Source organism: Numenius arquata, chromosome 18 (assembly GCF_964106895.1).
Source record: "Numenius arquata chromosome 18, bNumArq3.hap1.1, whole genome shotgun sequence".
NCBI lineage: Eukaryota > Metazoa > Chordata > Aves > Charadriiformes > Scolopacidae > Numenius > Numenius arquata.
The window spans coordinates 7187224-7204804 of NC_133593.1; the positions used below are offsets into that span (position 1 = coordinate 7187224).

Here is a 17581-nt window from a genome sequence, read left to right on the forward strand (position 1 = left end):
TTATGCCTCTAGGAGCAAAGGCTGCAGGAGGCTGGAAGGGTCTGGTGGGTATGGAGGAGAACAGCAGGGCAGAGCGGTCACCTCCTCCTCACAAGCTGGTGGAACTCGCACAGCAACACACCGAGCCTGGTCAGTGCAGAAGAGCCGTGAGAATGGCTCAGGGGATCCACACCAAGAGACCGTCACGTCTCTCACTCCATCTATCCGGCTTATCGAAACAGGATGGGGATGGGGGCACTTGGGACACATTTATATATGGGGGTCAGAGCAGCAAGGGAGGGCTTCCCAACCTACAGCGAAATTCAATTAGTGCAAATTGAAACAAAGTAAGTTTCAACCAGAAATATTTTTTAACAGCAGTTGAAATTGGCTCCTGCAACGATTTGCTAAAGGTCTCGATGGGTTCCCAGCCTTTCGAAACCAAGGCTGAGTGCTTTCTACAAGACCTGCTCTCGTTCCCTTGGAAATTCCTGTGGTTCCCCGAGGGAGAAGAGACCAGAAGAGAGTGGTTTCCTGAGGGAGAAGAGACCAGAGGAGATGGCCACAGCTCCCCCTGGCTTGCCAGCATCCGGGGCTCTCCTGGGCTGGGTTCCCCACTTCCAGGACTGACGCACACCACCCTGGGCTCCTCTTTGAAGAGGGGGTTTCTGACCTGTACGTTCTTCCCAGAAGCTCCCCGCTGTTCAAAGCATCGTGCTGACAGACAGGCAGGTGTGCCTGGGACAGTGGCCACCTCCCCAAACCCGGCGGCGGGGAGGGGGGGACAGCGGCCCCCCAAAGAGAGCCCTAGGCAAGGCACGGGGGAGTACTCCAAGCCCAGCTGTGACATTTCCTTTCACCTATACCTGTACAGCTGTTTCCTACAGGGCTGCAGCCTCGAGTGAGATGTGTGAGGCTTCTGTAGGTGCTTGGGAACAAGATGGAACAGAAACGCTTCACACCTGGCCCCCAAATTACAGCACGCTGGAAGGGGGCCAACATAAACTGGCAGAGTACCAGTTGCAATGGACATCAATTAAGAAGCCTGTCATCCTCAGGACTGCAGGGTTTTCTTTTTGCGATCTGCATCGCTCCTTAAGCCTTCAGCAGCACCAGCGCTGGAGTTTTCCAGATGGGATCATTTCCCTCAGATTCCACTCGCTAGATTTATTACAGCATTTTCTTTTTCTTTTTTTTTTTTTTTTCTTTTTTTTTTTTCAAACCCACCCCCCCTTTTAAGAGCCTGAACTATTATTCCACATTGCGGATTTCTCCAGGGCTGTATTCAGTGTCCTCGTGCAGCGCTAGTGCTTGTTTGCCATGAGTTCCCTTTACCTTCGGCTGGAGAAATGCAGTTTTAAGAATATGCTTAAAACTCTCTTAGCTTAAAGAGTGGTTAAAAACCAAGACCAAATGACACATGAACAGAAGACCTCCCTGGAAGATGCCCCGTGCAGCCCTAGGAGATGCAGCACCACTCACCAGGACACCCTTTTCTGTGAGGGTACATTTAAAACAGCACAACAGACACCAGTGTACCCTCCTCTGCCACCCAGACCTGGGGACAGGGACTCAGCTTGACACTTCCCACTGTGCTGATGACACCCAGCAAAGGCAGAGAGAGGCTCCCGTGGTGTCCACACAGTCCCTGGCACTTGCGGCTCAAGGAAACACCAAGGATGGATGAGGAGTTGAAAGCAGGTGATATTTGGCGTGCTACCTTCATGGTGGCACAAAATCCAGCCTCTCCTCCACCACCCAATGACATCATCTTCCAGCATGGCCCATAATTTAGCCTAATTGCCTTTTACTATCCAAAGGCACCACATGAAAGGGAAGGTCGAGGCTGGGATGGAGTTCAGATACTGGTCAGAAAATGTAAACATTTCTAACTCCGTCGCCTCGGGGTTGCCAGCTCCTGCCAAGTCCCCACTCCCAGCAGGGCTGCCTGCGGCAGGGATCTTTCACTGCTTGTTTGGAAACCGAGGCAGGCAGGAATGGAAGGAGTTTTTCAAGGATGATGACTCCTTGGACTCTCCTACTTGGGGCTCCGATCTCTGCTCACAGTTTCCCTTTTCCTCTCTGGACCAAACTCCAAGCTGGAAGCTCTTGCTCTCATGGGCTGAGTGCATTTGCCTGCCAGCTGGAGGGAGATGCTCAAAGGCTATGGAATGGGAATATGGAAAGGATGCTGAGAAAACAGTTACATTTGCTCACTGGGGTTTTCTCTCTGCTTACAAAGAGTTTGTGCTCTCACAGTCCTGGTCTTGCCATCAAAGCCTTGCAAGAAGTCCTCCCAAAATCACTGTTGTGTGGCCACTCCAACATGGATTTCATCCTTGGTATCCCAGGGGTCGTTAGGTCCAAAGGACCAAACGCCTGGTGTTTAGAGGCATTACAGAGCCCAGTCACTCTCACAGCTATTCCTCCTGGGCTTTTAAACCTGGGGCTGCCTTTCCAAGAAGCATCAGACATGTCTACACATTGCCAAGAGATATCTGCAAGTCTTAAGAAGACTGAAATACCATAAATAAGTGAAGTGAATAACAAGACAGGACTAATTTTAGCCCTAGCCTAATATGAAAAGCTCCTAAATAGCTAATTCCAAGGCTACTAGCTCTGCAAATCTACAGCATGTTGGGGCAATTAGAGAGAAGGTCAAATTTGGACTGTCCTGGGCTGGACAGTACAGAAGAAGAAGATTTGTGTTTTCTAAGGAGAACAAAGCTCGGATTTTAGGCTACCTGCACTGACAGGTGAGTAGTGCAAACAGCAGGAAGCCAAGTGTGGGAAGCCAACTGGCCGCCCTGGAGCTGGAAGAGCCATGCAGTACCCAGTTTGTAGGTCTGGAGCAGTAAAATATTGCTGGTTATTTTTCAGAGCCTCGCATTTTAGGGCTTCAATTTGCCTGGTGAGGTGAGGCAGGGTTGAGACTAGCTGAGTGGTGAGTATCTGAGACAGTCCACTCCACACATGAGCGTGCACATGAGGGAAAAAAAAAAAAAGTGCCTTTCTGTTTCAGAGGAGGGAACCACAGTGACTAGCCCTATAAGCATATGTATTAATCATGCACCGTCTGGTTTTAATCCACACACTGCTGATCCTGCGTCTCACTGTATTGTTATCAGGGGAAGGAGTATTTCTCCTCAATCTTATTCACCAGCCAAAAGTCTGAAAATGCAAAAAACACATTTGTGAAGTGCCTTCCCAAGGACCCTGGGCCCCGGACCTGGTGAGCTGGGGCTGCTGCCTTTTTATTGGCGTTTAAAAACCTTTTATTAACGTGTGTCAGGGCTGGGGGAGGAGGGAGAGGCTCAGGTTTCAGGACCCCCCATGCAGAGAGGTTTATTGTGGGAAGGGACATTAACACTTTCTCCTCCACATCTCCCTAGCCCGGGCATGTGGCAGAACCCACTATGCGGGCACAGGCTTGGGTGCTGCACACCTCAAGCTCATGCAGAGCTCGCAGGGATATGGACAACCAGCGATGCCCTGTGACTGCAGAGAGAAAGACCTCCCTGCTCTGCTCCACGCTGGGCCATCTGCAGCCTCTGCCAGCCTCGCCACCAGCTCCACGGGGCCACCACAGAGCAGGATGCTCCCGAGACAATCAGTGAGAGCTCAGGAAACCAGGACATGTCCTAGGTTCCCAGGGCTGCACCGGAACAGACCCAGGCACAGCTCAGCTGTACCATCACTAGGACTTGCTTTAACCTCAACACAACCCAAGGGTTTTCTGCTACAAGTCCCCCACAGCAGCACCACGCGCGGTCTGATGAATCCCCATACGTTACCTTCCTTCTTTCCGCAACTTAACTCAGCCATGCTGCTGTTCCCTGCTCTCGCCTCGGGTACAACGCCGGGTGAGCGAGGTCCTGGCAGCGTCTCCTTCGGCTGCAAACGCTGCAGACACAGTCTGACAGCTCAGGCACCAGGCTGCATAGTTTGCTGTTGACTGGTACGTTCGATGGTGTTCCATCACACAAGCTGCAATGGATATCTGCCCAACATACGCCCAGGAAAACATCACCAAGTTATGCTCACCCTGGAGCCAGCTTTTGTTGGTTACAGCTTCAATGACAGTGCAAGAGACGATGGGAAGCTCTAAGTGTCACACTGGCTCCAGCAGGAATCCGAACGCACAGCTTCATGGCAACGAATGGAGTCAGAACATTTTCACTCAAAATAAGAGCCAGGCCAAACGCTCAAAAACTTGCTGAGAAACTCTGGCTGAATACTGCACTCCATCTGCTAAATGGGACGTGGAGAACAAAAAGAAGTGGGAAGCGCAGTGTTTGTCCTATATAGCTTACAAAACAACCATCCTCTTGGTGGAGCCAATAACCCAACACCATTTTAAGCCCAATACTCCCCAGTCTTGCCTTTCAACAGATTGCTTTCCTCCTAAATTTTACAAACTCATTAAAAAACTATGGTGCAAAAGCATGAGGTAAGGATTTAGAGCATCAGCAAGCAAGGTGAGATATTATCCTCGCAGTAAAAAGCCAACTGCCTCTTCCTAGCCATGCAAGTGATGGGAAAGGTACCACAGCGAGCTTCCCATACATTTTCTTTGTCTCTCCAGCAAAGAGCTGTCAGGAACTTGGGCTGAAAACTGGGCCAAGACTGAGAACATGAGAGAAACTGGGTGCAGAAAAATAACTCCTGCTAAAGAGCAATGAAAAATCAGTACTAGAAGGAGCTCCTGCTACACAGGAAAAACATTTCTCACCTGCTCGCAGCTCAGTCGACTGGCCACCAGCAAGGAGCAGGCAAATGGGAACATTCCTGCAACGCAGCTGGATGTGGCATGTGCCGGGCAGAGCTGCTCGGCTGCAGTGGCTGCTGCCATCGCCTGACGGAGGCCCAGGGACACAGATCCCCTTGTGCCACCACGCTCAGCATGGACACAGCCTCCTTCCGCTGCAAACAGCCCAGAGATGCATCTGCCGAGGAGACAGATTCATCTGGGCTCTGCACGCTAAAAGGAGGGCAGGGAACAGATGGTGGACAGGGGACCGCACACAAGGATCCCCCGGTGAAGTTGGATTGGGGGCTTCTTTGCAAGGAGGTGCCTTTTTGTATCTTGCTCATTTGTGAAAGGCATATGGGTTCATGCCTCTCAGTCATACCTCCCCGGCTTGGTCTGCACTGGCTTCTACAACACCCCACTTCTGGAAAGTCAAATAATTCACTTCATTAATACTGCGGAAGGAGAAGATTTGTGGAGCAAGGTAGTCATTTGACTGTAATGATGCAGCTGCCACTCCAGTCCCTTTCTACAGCTTTACCAAATTACAGAAAATGGGGTAGGAGCATCCAAACAGGTCACTTTGCCTCCTTTTCCAAGGCAGTTCACCTCCACCCAAGTTGTACCTGAGAGAACCACTCAGCCTGCTTTTAAAAATCTCCAAGGCTGAAGAGATTCTGCAGAATCGCCAAGGAGGCTGCTTTCAAGTGCTTAACTACGCAAAGGTATGAAGCCTTTCCTAAAGTCTAGTCTTAATCTATTTGCTGCAATTTATGCCCATTCCTTCCTGTGCTTTGCAGCACGGAGCCGGAGGACAGCTTGTTCTCCTCCTCCCTGCAACAGCTTACTGCATTTTCCCCGAATTTCCTCTAGACTAAAAAGCCCCAGCTCTTCCAGTCCTTTCTTGGAAGTCAGGCTTTTGAGATCTCCACTCTGTCTCCCTGGTCACCCCTTAGCCCTCTTGGGTGAACTCCGCAAAGTGAATATGCACACCTGCCATTTCACCACTGATGAAAACACTGGTCAGTACTGGATGGAGAAGAGACCTTGCAGAACCCCTTGCTTCTGCTCAGCGTGTCCAGGGTAGCGCTGGTACCGGTAGGTTCCTCCATCTGCCTCCGTGTGATGTGTTTGGAGACCAGAAGACACAACACAACAGGCACACAACAGGGGCTCAGACCTGCACAAACACCGGCCAACACCCCAGCCTGTCAAGTGGGACCACAGTTCCAAAGTCAGCTACTTTCAAACCAAAAAGACCCACGGAGGTGGCAAAAAAATAAAAAAAAAATAAAGGAGGGATGGACACAGCCAGGCCTGGCTCCTTCTCTGTGGGACCTGTGTTGCCTTTTGAGCAGAGCTGAGACCACTGGTATCTGATAATCCCGGATGCTTGGGTGGCTGCTGCTGTGCTGTGAAGGGCACCAACTCCCACCAGTGCTGTTGTACAATTTTTTTATAAAGCACCAGAACCAAAGGGAGCCAGGACAGGGAGAAAACTCGGCTCGGAAGCTCAGGTGTAGCTACAGGTCAAAGACACATCTCTTCTTTTACACACGTGAGCGCAAGTGCCTGGCAGGGCAGGTAGATGGCACTCTGAATAAACCGGTGTGTGGTGAGAAGAGGCAGAGTTCAGGGAATACTGACCCCCTCCCACAAGTTATGGGGCACCAGGCAGGGCTGCTCATTAGCCTGCTGGGGGCTCTGGTTTGTGGCTGCTGAGGAAGGAGTCCCTGTGCAGAGAGTGGGGGACGGGGACTGTCCCCAGCACACACCAGGCAAACAGGCTACCTCAGGGCAGCAATGCCAACTACATGCTTGTTATTTTAGCCCCTTCAAATAGAGCCTTGAAAATCTGTTTTTCCATAGTGACTTCCTGGACTAAGGGGCTTCCCCAAACTGGAAAAGCCTTTAGTTTTACCGGGACCCTGTGCTCCTCTGCCGCAGGCAGCGCTGTGAGCATGGGCTGGGCAGAAAGAGAAGTGAAACAGAAATTCACACCTCTTGGTCCCTCTGTGACAAAGGTCCTAAATTTCTCACCGTCATTTCAGGAAAATGTCAAGAAGAAGTGGCACACGGGAAGGCAAGTTGCCACTGTCACACGCAGGCTCTCCACAGAAACCAGCCCCTGCATCTCCACTTCTCCTCTCGTAGCACCAACCGCTCGGGGAGGCAACGCCACTGCAGCTTCCCAGATGAGCAGCGTTTCTGGTGCTGTGATTCTGCCTCCGAGCAGGAAACTGCTGAGAGCCACTCTTATCCTGCCGTGCCTCCCAGGGCGTGCAAAACAAATGCCATTGTGCCTCTTCCATCCCCCATCAGGTTCAGACACGTTATCCAAGCGCAGCCCCCAGGTCCCTTCTGGCCAGGTGGTGGCAGAGAGCAGACCCAAAACCCCACATCAACAAGGGAACTGATTTCATTATTCTAAAAACAAACAGCCAAAGGAAAGTTCAGGCTAGAATGGGCTCCTAGAGCAAAGAAAGGAAAATAGAGAGCGGGCAGTGGGGAATGCTTCATATTCCTAAAAGCCTTTTGTACGTTAACACATGGTGTCTGCTTCTCTCTAGTCACCTATTTATCACTCTCCTCTTTAGAGAAGGAAAAAAGTCCTGGCTGCCTTCCTAAGGCAGAGTTTTGTGGCCGGGGGGAGGGGGAGGGTGCTTTAAGCATGATGCAAACCATTTGGAGTGCACTGAGAGCACTGCCAACACAAGCTGCACTATTTAAACAAGTGAGGAAATGATCGTATATACAACATGCCAGCGAGCACACACACACCAGAGGAAGTCGAGAGGGGTTTTCATGACACAGAGCTGGATGTCAGCGGCTGAAAGGTCGATATTTTCCCTTAACACCCTTCTCAATGACTTAATCGTGTTCCGTTTGCACAGAAAACTTCCCAAGAATAAAAGTCTGGAGGAATCGAGGGGGGATGTTTGGCCTACTGCTGACCTTGTCCGAGGTCCTCTCCACGTAGCAGGGCTCCTGGGGGGCGACCAGCAGGGGAACGAAGCCCGAGAGCAGCCGATCCTCTTCCAGGCTAAGCAGGGCAAGGTCGTCATCTGGGTCCTTGTACAAGGGCACCTCCGACTGATTCACTGTGGTCAGTATGTTACAGAAGTCAGCCAGCGTCGCCCACACATCTATTGAGACCCTGGGAGAACGAGGAGAGACGTGAGCAATTCGGGGCTGGAATGCGTTGGGAGTTGCCTGCAATGCTGCAGCGAATACCAGAGAGGTGAGGCGAGGCGAGGCACGCCACCACCACCGCTGCTAACCTACCCCATCGGGAGGGCTCCCGGCGCAGCTGCGCTGGCACTGGACCCAGCGGAGCTCGTAACCCTCGCCCGCGACCGCTGACACCCACCACCCTGGTCCCCCTGGATGGGGAGGGCTCCCAGCATCTCGCCCTTCCCGCTGCTCTGCCCACCTCTGCCCGCTCCCGAGCTGACGCATGGGCTGGCACATTCCCCGTGCAGTGCCAGCAGGAACCCAGCTCGTTCCAAATGGGAGAAATGCTGCTTATTACTCAATTTCAAAGCTTGCCAGGAGGACAGACCTATCCCCTGCAGCGCTCTCAGGGCAAAAGAGGGACTTGGGGGGGCTCCAGAGCAGCCCGGGGCACCCTCTCCTTTGCCTGGCTGTTATCTGCTGCAGCCACGCTCTAAAGCAGAGAATTTTTTTATTTAAACCCCAGCCATGGGAGGGGTTAAGCCGTGTTTTGCTTCTGGCCACGGTTTCAACACTTGTGAGTGACCTGCAAAGCTGCCATTGCAGTGTCTCACCTTCCCGGAGCCGGGTGCGAACACAAGGCCACCGGCAGCCCTGGACCGCTCTCTGCACATCCCCATCACACATCCCCATCGCTGAGCACACCCTGGGGAGGGCCCAGCACCCCAGAGAGGGCCAGCATGGGGGAAACAGGCAACGAGCACGGGGGCACTGCAGCCAGCCAGGCTGCATCGCACTGCATTTCTTCCTCCTGTTTCTAAAAAGCGCTCAGCTAGGGGGTTTTTAGTGCATAAACTGGGACGAAAGCAGGGAATAGAGAAAACTGGAGCTGATCTGCTTCTGTGGCAGTAAGGAGGGCTGCTCCTCCACCCCACACCTCTGGGGCACTAAAAAGCCAGCATCACCAGGGGTGCAGCAGTGACCAGCGCGGCCCGAGGCAGCCCAGGGCTGGAGGGAGGCCCCCTGCTCTTTGAACTGCTCCAGGTGGACAGAGTCTGCACTCGGTTATTTACGGGAATCAATGTACCAGGAAAGCACACTGAAATGAAACATCTTGTTTTCAAGAGCGTCCTGGGAGCCAGGCAGAATGAGGAGCCATTAATCAAAGCCCGGCACGTAATCAGCACACATGTAACGCAGAGTCGCCCACGTCCCTAAGCCAGCCCCAACCCGCACGCTGGAGGAGAAGAGGTCCTTCAAAGCCCTCTGCGCACAGACACCAGGAGCTGGGTTCATTCACAAAGCTCCATCGCTTGGCTCAGCCAGGTCTGGCTGTCAGAAATGTTTAAATATGGAAAAAAATAAACAGTTGCAACACGTTTTTCGGAGGGATCTGTCCGAGGCCCTTTGTGATGTAATGGGAAACGCTGCGTTTGTGCTACCAGCTGGAAAATAAACAGAGCTGCGAGGGTTAAAAGGAACTGAACTTTCCACGACCCCTATCTGCAAAAGAAGAAAATAATAAGAGGAATGATCCACTGCCCCACAGCCCTGATAGTTTATCCTCCGGCCCGGGCTGCAGAGACAAGCACCGGATGTGATAGGGCTGCTCTGGGCCACCTCCAAGGCGAGCTCTGCCCATGGGAGATGCACAGGGCTTGGGAGGCTCCAGCCCTCCCCCAGTGCCCTGCTGGCAACTGGGCTGGGCTGCCTGAGCCCGGTCACATAGCACTGGTGGGGCCCCGCCAGCGCGGGCTGCAAGGAGGGCTTGGCTTGGATGCAGGAGGTCCAGAGGCTGCAGGCATCAGCGGGGGAGAGGAATGGGGAGAGAGCCTGTGACCGCCGGGGAACGAGAGCACCGGGGCGCTGGGGACAGTCACCGATGGAGAGGATGCTCCCAAGGGACTGGGACAGCCAGGTGCAGGGAGCCAGAGTGGAGGAAGAGGGAAAGAAACACATTGCAGAGACCTCGCCTGTGTTCCCCAAGAAAGAGAGCTGCAGGCAGGGGATGGGGATGGCCAGGGAGGGTGGGAGGGAGGCAGAGGTAGGATGCTGGGCAGGACTGGGATCCGCAACAGGGCAAGGGTGGTAGTAGGGCGGTGAAGGAGCAGCTCATATGCTGCTTCTCCACAGGGAAATGTAGATCCTTCCATGGGGCTTGGCACCCAAAGTCACAAAAAAGCCACGTGAACAGTGACCGAGCCAACCCTGTGAACATCCTTACAGCCACTCAAACTAGTGGTCCCATCTCCAGCCCCCACGCCAGGCAGGGCAACCCCTCGCCACCCCCTGAGCAGTCCCTGTCACTTTATCCCCTTCATCCCCAGCTCCCTGCAGCTTGGCAGTGCCTTGCCACATCTGTCATTTGCACTGGGACGCGTTAAGTTCCCACCCTGGGCTTTCTTCAGTGAAACCACAGACTGTGCCGCCTCCCCGGGTAGCAAGACCTCGCTGCAACGCAACCCCGAGCAGCTCTGCAGCAGCACCCTCTCACGTGCAGCACCCTGCAGAGCCTTCAAAAAGCCAACAAAGGAGAAGGTGTTGGCGTTTCTGCTCTGGTTTTCTCCTGCAACACAGAGGCAGCACTGCAGAGAGCGGGTCTGACAATTTTCTGCCTTCCCCTCGGGTGCAGCTCCTCCTCTGCAGTGAATCTCCCAGCACTGGCACCACCAAGATCATTTACCAGCTGCCACCCACCGGCAAAGCCAGCGAGGGCTCACAGCTCATGCCGACACTGTACGGATCTCCTGCTGGGACCTGCACTCGCCCTAGAAGGTCGCACAACACTCGGGAGCCCTGTTAGAGGCACCCTCTCCCCACTGCCCCTTCCCAGGACAATACCATGGCCACCTCCAGGCGTTTCTGGCTTATGTCACCCAACGGCGCTGCGGTGCCGGAGCCTCGCTGCAAAGCCAAGCCGGTTCCAGGTGCCTGGAAGCGCTGTGTTCGCACAGTGCCACGGCTCCGGCATCCCTCTGCGGAGGGAGGCCCCCAATTACTGACACCGAGCCCAGGCACGCAGCTCCCAGGTACAGGGATGGGGCTCCCAGAGCTTTTAACCGAGGAAGCGAGAAGGGGGTGAGCGCGAGGTCTTTCCTCGGAACGGGGGTTCATTCACCTCCCCACAGACACATTTACATTTGCTTATTCCACTAGGACAGGGGGTGAAAAAAAAAAAAAAGAGTTAATTTCTTTTTTATTGCCTCAGGATTCCAGGTTTAATGTAGCTGTCAATGTGAGCGCAGCCCAGCTGCACGCCGGCGGGACGCAGCCCGGCCAGCCGAGGGTGAGAGCCCCGCACAAGTGCGCAGCCGAGCCCGGGGAAGCCGGGGCTGCTTGGGGATGGCTCCTGGCAAAGACGGGTGCCCATGACGGGGACAGCATCCCTGCCAGGCAAAAGGCCCCCAGCGGAATGCGGGGAGAGCAGAGGGCGAGCCTGATGCTCGCCGAATCCCCCGCCGGCCACGGCGCTCCGGTGTGAGCCACCATCTTCACCGGGGACGCGGGCTGCCTGGTGATTAATATCAAGCACAATGACCCCATGTTACGAGCCTGCGGGGGCCTGTGGAGGTGGCCATTTCCTGTGTAATACCAGCTTGTTTAAACACTAACATTCAAACTCCACAGCTGCAGAACAAACCCGGAAAGCGCGGCGCAGAAGAAGCCCTGCATTGTGTTCCCTGGCCGCCAAGAGCTGCGCTGCCGTGCAGATGGCAAACGCCTCGGGCTCGCGCGCTCCCAGGGCCAGGGGACACGTAGCCACCGGCTCCCGGTGCCCACCCTAGCACTGCCAGACTCAGAGGAAGCCAAATTTAAAGCAGCTCCTCTGCAAGGAACAAAAAGGGTTGGCAGCGGGAGCTCTTTCCAAAAGGCGTTTTACAGCCCTGTCCTGGACTCGGATACAGTTGCCCAGAGCAAGGACAAAGTGGTCATGGCCCCTCTGGCCTGTGGCATCAATGATTTCTCCCACTCTGCCCTGCACGTGGTGATCCCTTTGGCCAGCCAGTCATCCGTAAACCCATTCCTCTCCCGGGAACCTGCCTTAGGAGTTAGAGGGATGCTCTCCTCGCCGGGAGAGGTGCAGTCTCCTCCCAGCCAGCCCCTGCTTTGCCACAGCCCCCTTCTCCACGGAGCCTTTTGGCTCCTGCTTCACTCCACTCTACCTTCATTCTCAGCCAGGTTTACACTACAGAGACACCTCTGAATCCTCGCTTTGATGTCTCGATAGGGAAACTCTGGTGGCCAGCATTACTGACTAAAGCTGTGATCTGCAAAAGGGATTTTCCATTTAGTCTCCGGCAAACTCCAGTAAGGTCTTGGCACCCCTGTCCAAGACTCTGTCCATCTCTCCCAGTGGGAGCTGCCATCTCAGTGACACTTCTCCGCAAGAGTGATGTGATGAGAGCGATCTGGCAGATCTCTCTGGGAAGGTAAGCTCTCGAATGTGCTCAGAGCTTTTGGATTTAATTTAATACTTGGTTTAAATTAACCATTTTAAAATGCTTGCAGACAGTCTCCACAAACTGAGAGGCCCTTCGCTCCAACGTGGAAGGAGCGCAGATTCGGCAGGGTCAGCCCTGCGGCACTTTGTCTGTCTAGCCAGTGGCTTCCCCATCAATTCTTGCGCTTTGTTTAGCAACGGATTCATTGCGGCAACCAAGTAGAGCAAGGAGAAGCTTTGCTCTCCCATGCCCAGCCCTCTTCATCCATCTCAGGCATATGTCCCAAAAGGAGATGGATTCACTTGAACGACGGCAGCCTCCTTGGAGATCTGCCTTTCGCCCCATCTGCTGCTAATATCTCTGCATGAGGAGATCCACCCCGCTCCCCTCGTCCCAAGACTCCGTGCTTTTACCCCTCAATCTCTGCAAATTACGCCTGGGGACAGTTGGTCTCAAAGACGCTGCTCCAACCCAGTTGCACGCCAACGCGACCGCTTTAAACGACCCCCTGGTCAGAGCTCAACGCCATGTTTGCCATGAAACACACAGATACAAATTAATTTTAAGACACAGAAGTGACTGTTGCTTGTAGCTAGAGAACCTGGGAACACCTGGTCCAGACACACAATCCCTGAGCCACAGGACACTGCTGCTCTGAAGCAGATATCTCCATGGTCAGGTTTGGCTCCTATCCTGGGAACACCCAAGAAAAAAGCCACGGTAAAACTTGCCAAGCCCCTCTCCCAAATAGGTAGAGAGGAAGGATCTCAGATACACACAGCAGCCCCAAGAGAGGGATCCAGGCAGCCTGTCACCTCTCTATGGCCTTCTGGCCTGAAAACGTGTCCCAGCGCATCCCCTGAGCCCGGGGCAACTGTGCAGGTGTGGCTAGAAGCCGGATGAGTGCGCTGGACCAAGGAGAGTGGTTTGGGGGAAAAGGTGTAGCTTCCCATTCCGGTTGAATTCTGAGCCCCCAAGTAGGGAGAGGAGCCAGGGTTCACCTCTAGGCCCCTGCCGAGAGAAGGACCCTGAAGACGCAGCCTCCCATCCTGCTCCGCAGAGCCCACCAGGTTTCGGCAGTCCTCACCCTCACACCTTCCCCTCCGCCTCCATCCGGCGAGGGGGGAAAAGCAGCGAGCCGAGGAATTCGGTGCGGGGTGGTGGTTTCTTTTTTTCTTTTTTTTTCTTTTTTTTTTTTATTTTATTGTAAGGACTCAAATCCAGCAGTGTGATAAATGCATCCGAGCTACAATTAGGAAGATATATAGCATCAGAAGGCGAAGGTCTGGGCAGCGTGGTGAAACGCGGGCTCTCCAGAGCCCCGGCTATGTTTCCCATTATGTAACCCTGGTCATGGGCAGACAGCCAGGCTCCAAATGAAAAAGAGACTCTGGCTTGGCACCGTTTCTATTTTCCTATCCTCATTCGGGGTCAGCGCAGTGTCATACAGCTGCAGAGAAAGCTCCGGGGATTAAACCTGGGAAAGACTCCAAGACCAGGACCTGGGTTCAAGTACCAGCTGAAAGCAATAAACCAACTGCCACAGCTGGGCTGAGTTTAGACGTTCTCAAAAGTGTATCCCCCCCACCACCACCACCTCAGCTCTCTTCCCTTATGAAGGATGAGCCATGGTGAACATGGCGAAGGTAGTGGTGAGCCGAGGCCTCGGGATGTATAGCCCCGGCAGCCCGGGCCCTAGGCTCCGGCGGAGTCTTGACAAGCTGCCCTGCTGGCCACGAGCCCAGGCCGTCATTCTGGCAGCAGCGCTGGCCCCGGATGAGCTGCACTTTGATGCAAGCTCTGGGCCAGGCCTTTGCTCCTCGTGGGCTGCCAGGTGGGTACGGGGCCTGTTTTTTTCCAGAAGCTCCAGCACACCCATGGCACCCTTGCAGGGCGCTTCTGTGCTTTTAGGCTCTTTTACCGTCCCTTTTCTGTGCCGACCCCATCAGGAGGGGGCAATGAAAGCCATGGCTACAGAGCACTGGGAGGCAGTTTCAGCATGTCCAACCAGCCTCTCCATTGGCACTGGTGGGGACCTCATGGCATGTCCCACCACCATCAGGCACAGAGAATCCATGGAATGGCACAGGCCCCTTATTCAGTCCTGCAACTTGGCATCTGCACTTGCTCCTCACATGTTCCCCCTGCTCCTGAGCTCACCCTGCCCATAAACCTTGGCTTACTCCAACACGCCTGCTGCTCTGACCCATGTTTTACTTCTAAACTTCTTTGAAGCTGCTCCTATCTAAACCCCCGGACTCGGTGACTCTACCTGGTTGCTGAACAGCCCCAGGCCACACAGCAGGCTTGTGTCAATAGAGAGCTGAAACACTAACCCAGTGCTCCCCTTCTAGGGAAAATGTTGTAAGTCCTGGTCATGCCCAAGAGCTAGTTCCCTGCTATTCATCACTTCCCACACCTCCAGGGAAGCTCAGCTGCTGCTGTCCCAGAGTCCTGGACCACCAACACCCAGCCACGTGATGCTGGGTCGACACAAGAAGCCTGGGCTGAAAGAGTAGCCCATCTCCTCACCAGGGATAAGACAGATTCTCTGGGTGAGCCAAAGAGCAAGGGTGGAGGAGCTGGGAGCCAACATGAGGAAGGCTGCCCATGTCCCAGAGGAAGGGTACGAATGGGGGCTGCTCAGCCACCCTCCGCGGAGAGGACAAGGCGGGGAAGCGGTTGGACCTCTGCTACAAGATGAAGACCCTCATTCCTCCACCCAACAGACCAGGACCTTGCAGAGTGGAGCCCCCAAACCCATACCCACTGCTCCCCAAAGCCACCACGTCACAGGGTGGGATGCCACCACCGCCTTCTCCAGCCTCGATGGGCAAGCAGGAGCCCACACCTGCTCTGGCAGCCAGGGGGACGCAGTCCCCTGCCCCGCAGGAGCGGGAAGCAGCTCATCCCAGGGAAGGCGCCGAGTGCTGGCTGCGTGAACCCCATCAGAAATTCCATCTCGAAGCTGCCCGTCGCCAAGGGCTCAGCAGCTCCCTGCGCAGGCAGCGCGAGGGGAAGGGGGGATTGGTGCAGGCGGGTTCACGTGACGGATCCCAGTTTGAGTTCCTGCCCAAAGATGGGCAGCAGTTCACATGAGCAGGCAGCGGTCCCACACCGAGCAGCCGACAAACAGAAAACAGACTCCATCTCCACAAAATGAGGCCCAGAACTTCCTGTGTGAGATTTCCATTTCCTCAGCCAAATGAAAAAGAACTGGAGTAAGAGGCAATAAACTAGGAGAGCAGGACTGGACCTGACGCATGGAGCGGGGACCCATTAATGGTTAAGCCACTTTGCTGGATTACTCTTAATGCGCCTTCCCATCACCCTGGGTTCTGGCTCCTTTGGATTAACAATAAGACGTGATTTCAGGCTCTGGATCCGGAGTACCGGAGGCAGATGGAAAATCCTGCGGGAAAGCAGCTACGGAGCATGCTCAGACACTGTTTCGCATACTCCATACTTGGCCCCTTCACTCGATTTTCTGTCCAAAAATATGCAAATTGCCTAGTCCGCATTATGGACTAATGGGCTGGAATCGGCCAGTTTAGAAAATTAACCCTTTTGTGTGTTGCGGGGGTAGAGAAAAGCTGTTTCTGAAGGAGAAAGGAGGTGACTTTTGGAGCTCCAGGAACAGGCAAGCCGCTCCGGGCCAGCCCAGCCTGACCAAGGTTGGCCTGATTCAGTCAAAAAAAAAAGGCAACGAAACGCTCACGCTGGAAATGGACTTCCCTCTTGCAGCGGGGAAGGCCCTGCCTGTTCAGCGGGGCCAGCACAGCGCGTAAAGGAGACGTATCCCAACAAAAGCAGACGTACATCCAAAGCACAAAGTAAAAATCCAGTTCCCGGGACATTTTCTAACGCACAGAAGCAAAGAGTACCTGCCAGGCCCCCTCAGAGACGCTTCACCCCCACCCACACATCAGTGAAGAAAGTCATTGTGTCACCAAGGGTGACAAGTCCCCACCAAACATTCCCTGCCCAGTGAGCTTCTCCTGGGTGCCACAGCCAGGAGTAAGCGTAAGCGAGGGGGAAAGGTGGCACAAGGAGCCCAGGGAGGGAGCGGACACCAGAAGACAGACCAGAGGATGCACGTACTGTTTGGGGAGCTCGAGAGAGGTTGGAGGAGGATTCCAGGTGTCCGGGTGGCCAAGCATCCAGTCCGACCAGACCTTCACACTGGGGAGCAGCTCCTTCAGGTCCTGGGGCAAGGCAGAGACCTTGATGTCATCCTCCTCATCCTCCTGCTCCACGTCTTGTGGCTGAACTGCAAATACAAGACGTAAGGGCTGAGGCAGCTCACCGCAGCCAGGAGCCAGGCTCAAGCAGGGACAGGGGATGCACAATACACATCCCAACATCCCAGCCTTGGACACACAAGGGAACAGCCACAACGCACAGCAAGTGCAACGACTGATCTGTTCTCCCTACACGGACCAGCCTGGGGGGCAAGCTGGGACGTCTGTGATCCCTTTTATCGATCCCATTCATAGAGATAGGATTCCAAGGTCCCAGTTTTGGGAAGTTTCCCAATAACTGGCAGAAAACATGCCCTCAGCCCATCCCTTTCTTCCAAATGTTTCTGCCTGCACGCACCATGGGCTTTCCTGCCAGGTGATCCAGGCGTAACCTGGACAGAGCTTGGGATGCTGGGGGAGAATCCAAGGGACACAGCAGGAGAGAAGGGGTATACAAAATAGCAGGGAACAAGGGCCTGAACCCCACTGTGTGGATCCAGCTGGTAACCCCTTACCTTGCAAGCATTCCCTCAGCAGGCTGGTGCACCTCCTCACCAAGAGTGCGAACATGGAGAGCCCCAGGGCCGTGGCCTGTTCCTGGATGACAGAGCGGCAGTCTTCAGCGATGCACTCTAGAAGACAGAGAAGAAACGGTTCAGCAGGGAGCAGGTCAGATGCTCCTTCGCGCTTCTTCGCAGCCTTCCATTCTGCATCCCCCATGGAGCGGGGATGTCTGCAGGGGTGGGCAATCCCCAAGCTCACACCTCTCCTGGACTCAATCGCTCAATGGAGCAGGGGGAAAAAGGTGATGAGTGGCTGCTCTGGAGCGGGAAGAAGCTGCGGTGACACTGTCCACGTCATGTCCCACACCACCTCGTGTGCTGAGCCGGCCCCGGCCCGAGCCGGCACTCCGGGCTCCCAGCACAGAAGCTGCTGCTTGGAGCTGATGCCTTCCCCCGAAGGAGGGGGATATGCTTAAGTGTTAAAAGGGTAAT

General features: G+C 54.4%; 1 protein-coding gene across 1 annotated transcript in view; it reads right to left on the reverse strand.

The window, feature by feature from the left end:
• SMG6 (SMG6 nonsense mediated mRNA decay factor) overlaps positions 1 to 17581 on the reverse strand; it is a 111676-nt gene that overhangs the window by 39372 nt on the left and 54723 nt on the right. The window contains exons 11-13 of the mRNA XM_074160435.1: positions 17102 to 17218; positions 16447 to 16615; positions 7685 to 7886 (exon numbers count right to left, since the gene is read on the reverse strand). Coding sequence (XP_074016536.1) covers positions 7685 to 7886; positions 16447 to 16615; positions 17102 to 17218 — 488 coding nt within the window. The remainder of the gene's footprint in view (positions 1 to 7684; positions 7887 to 16446; positions 16616 to 17101; positions 17219 to 17581) is intronic.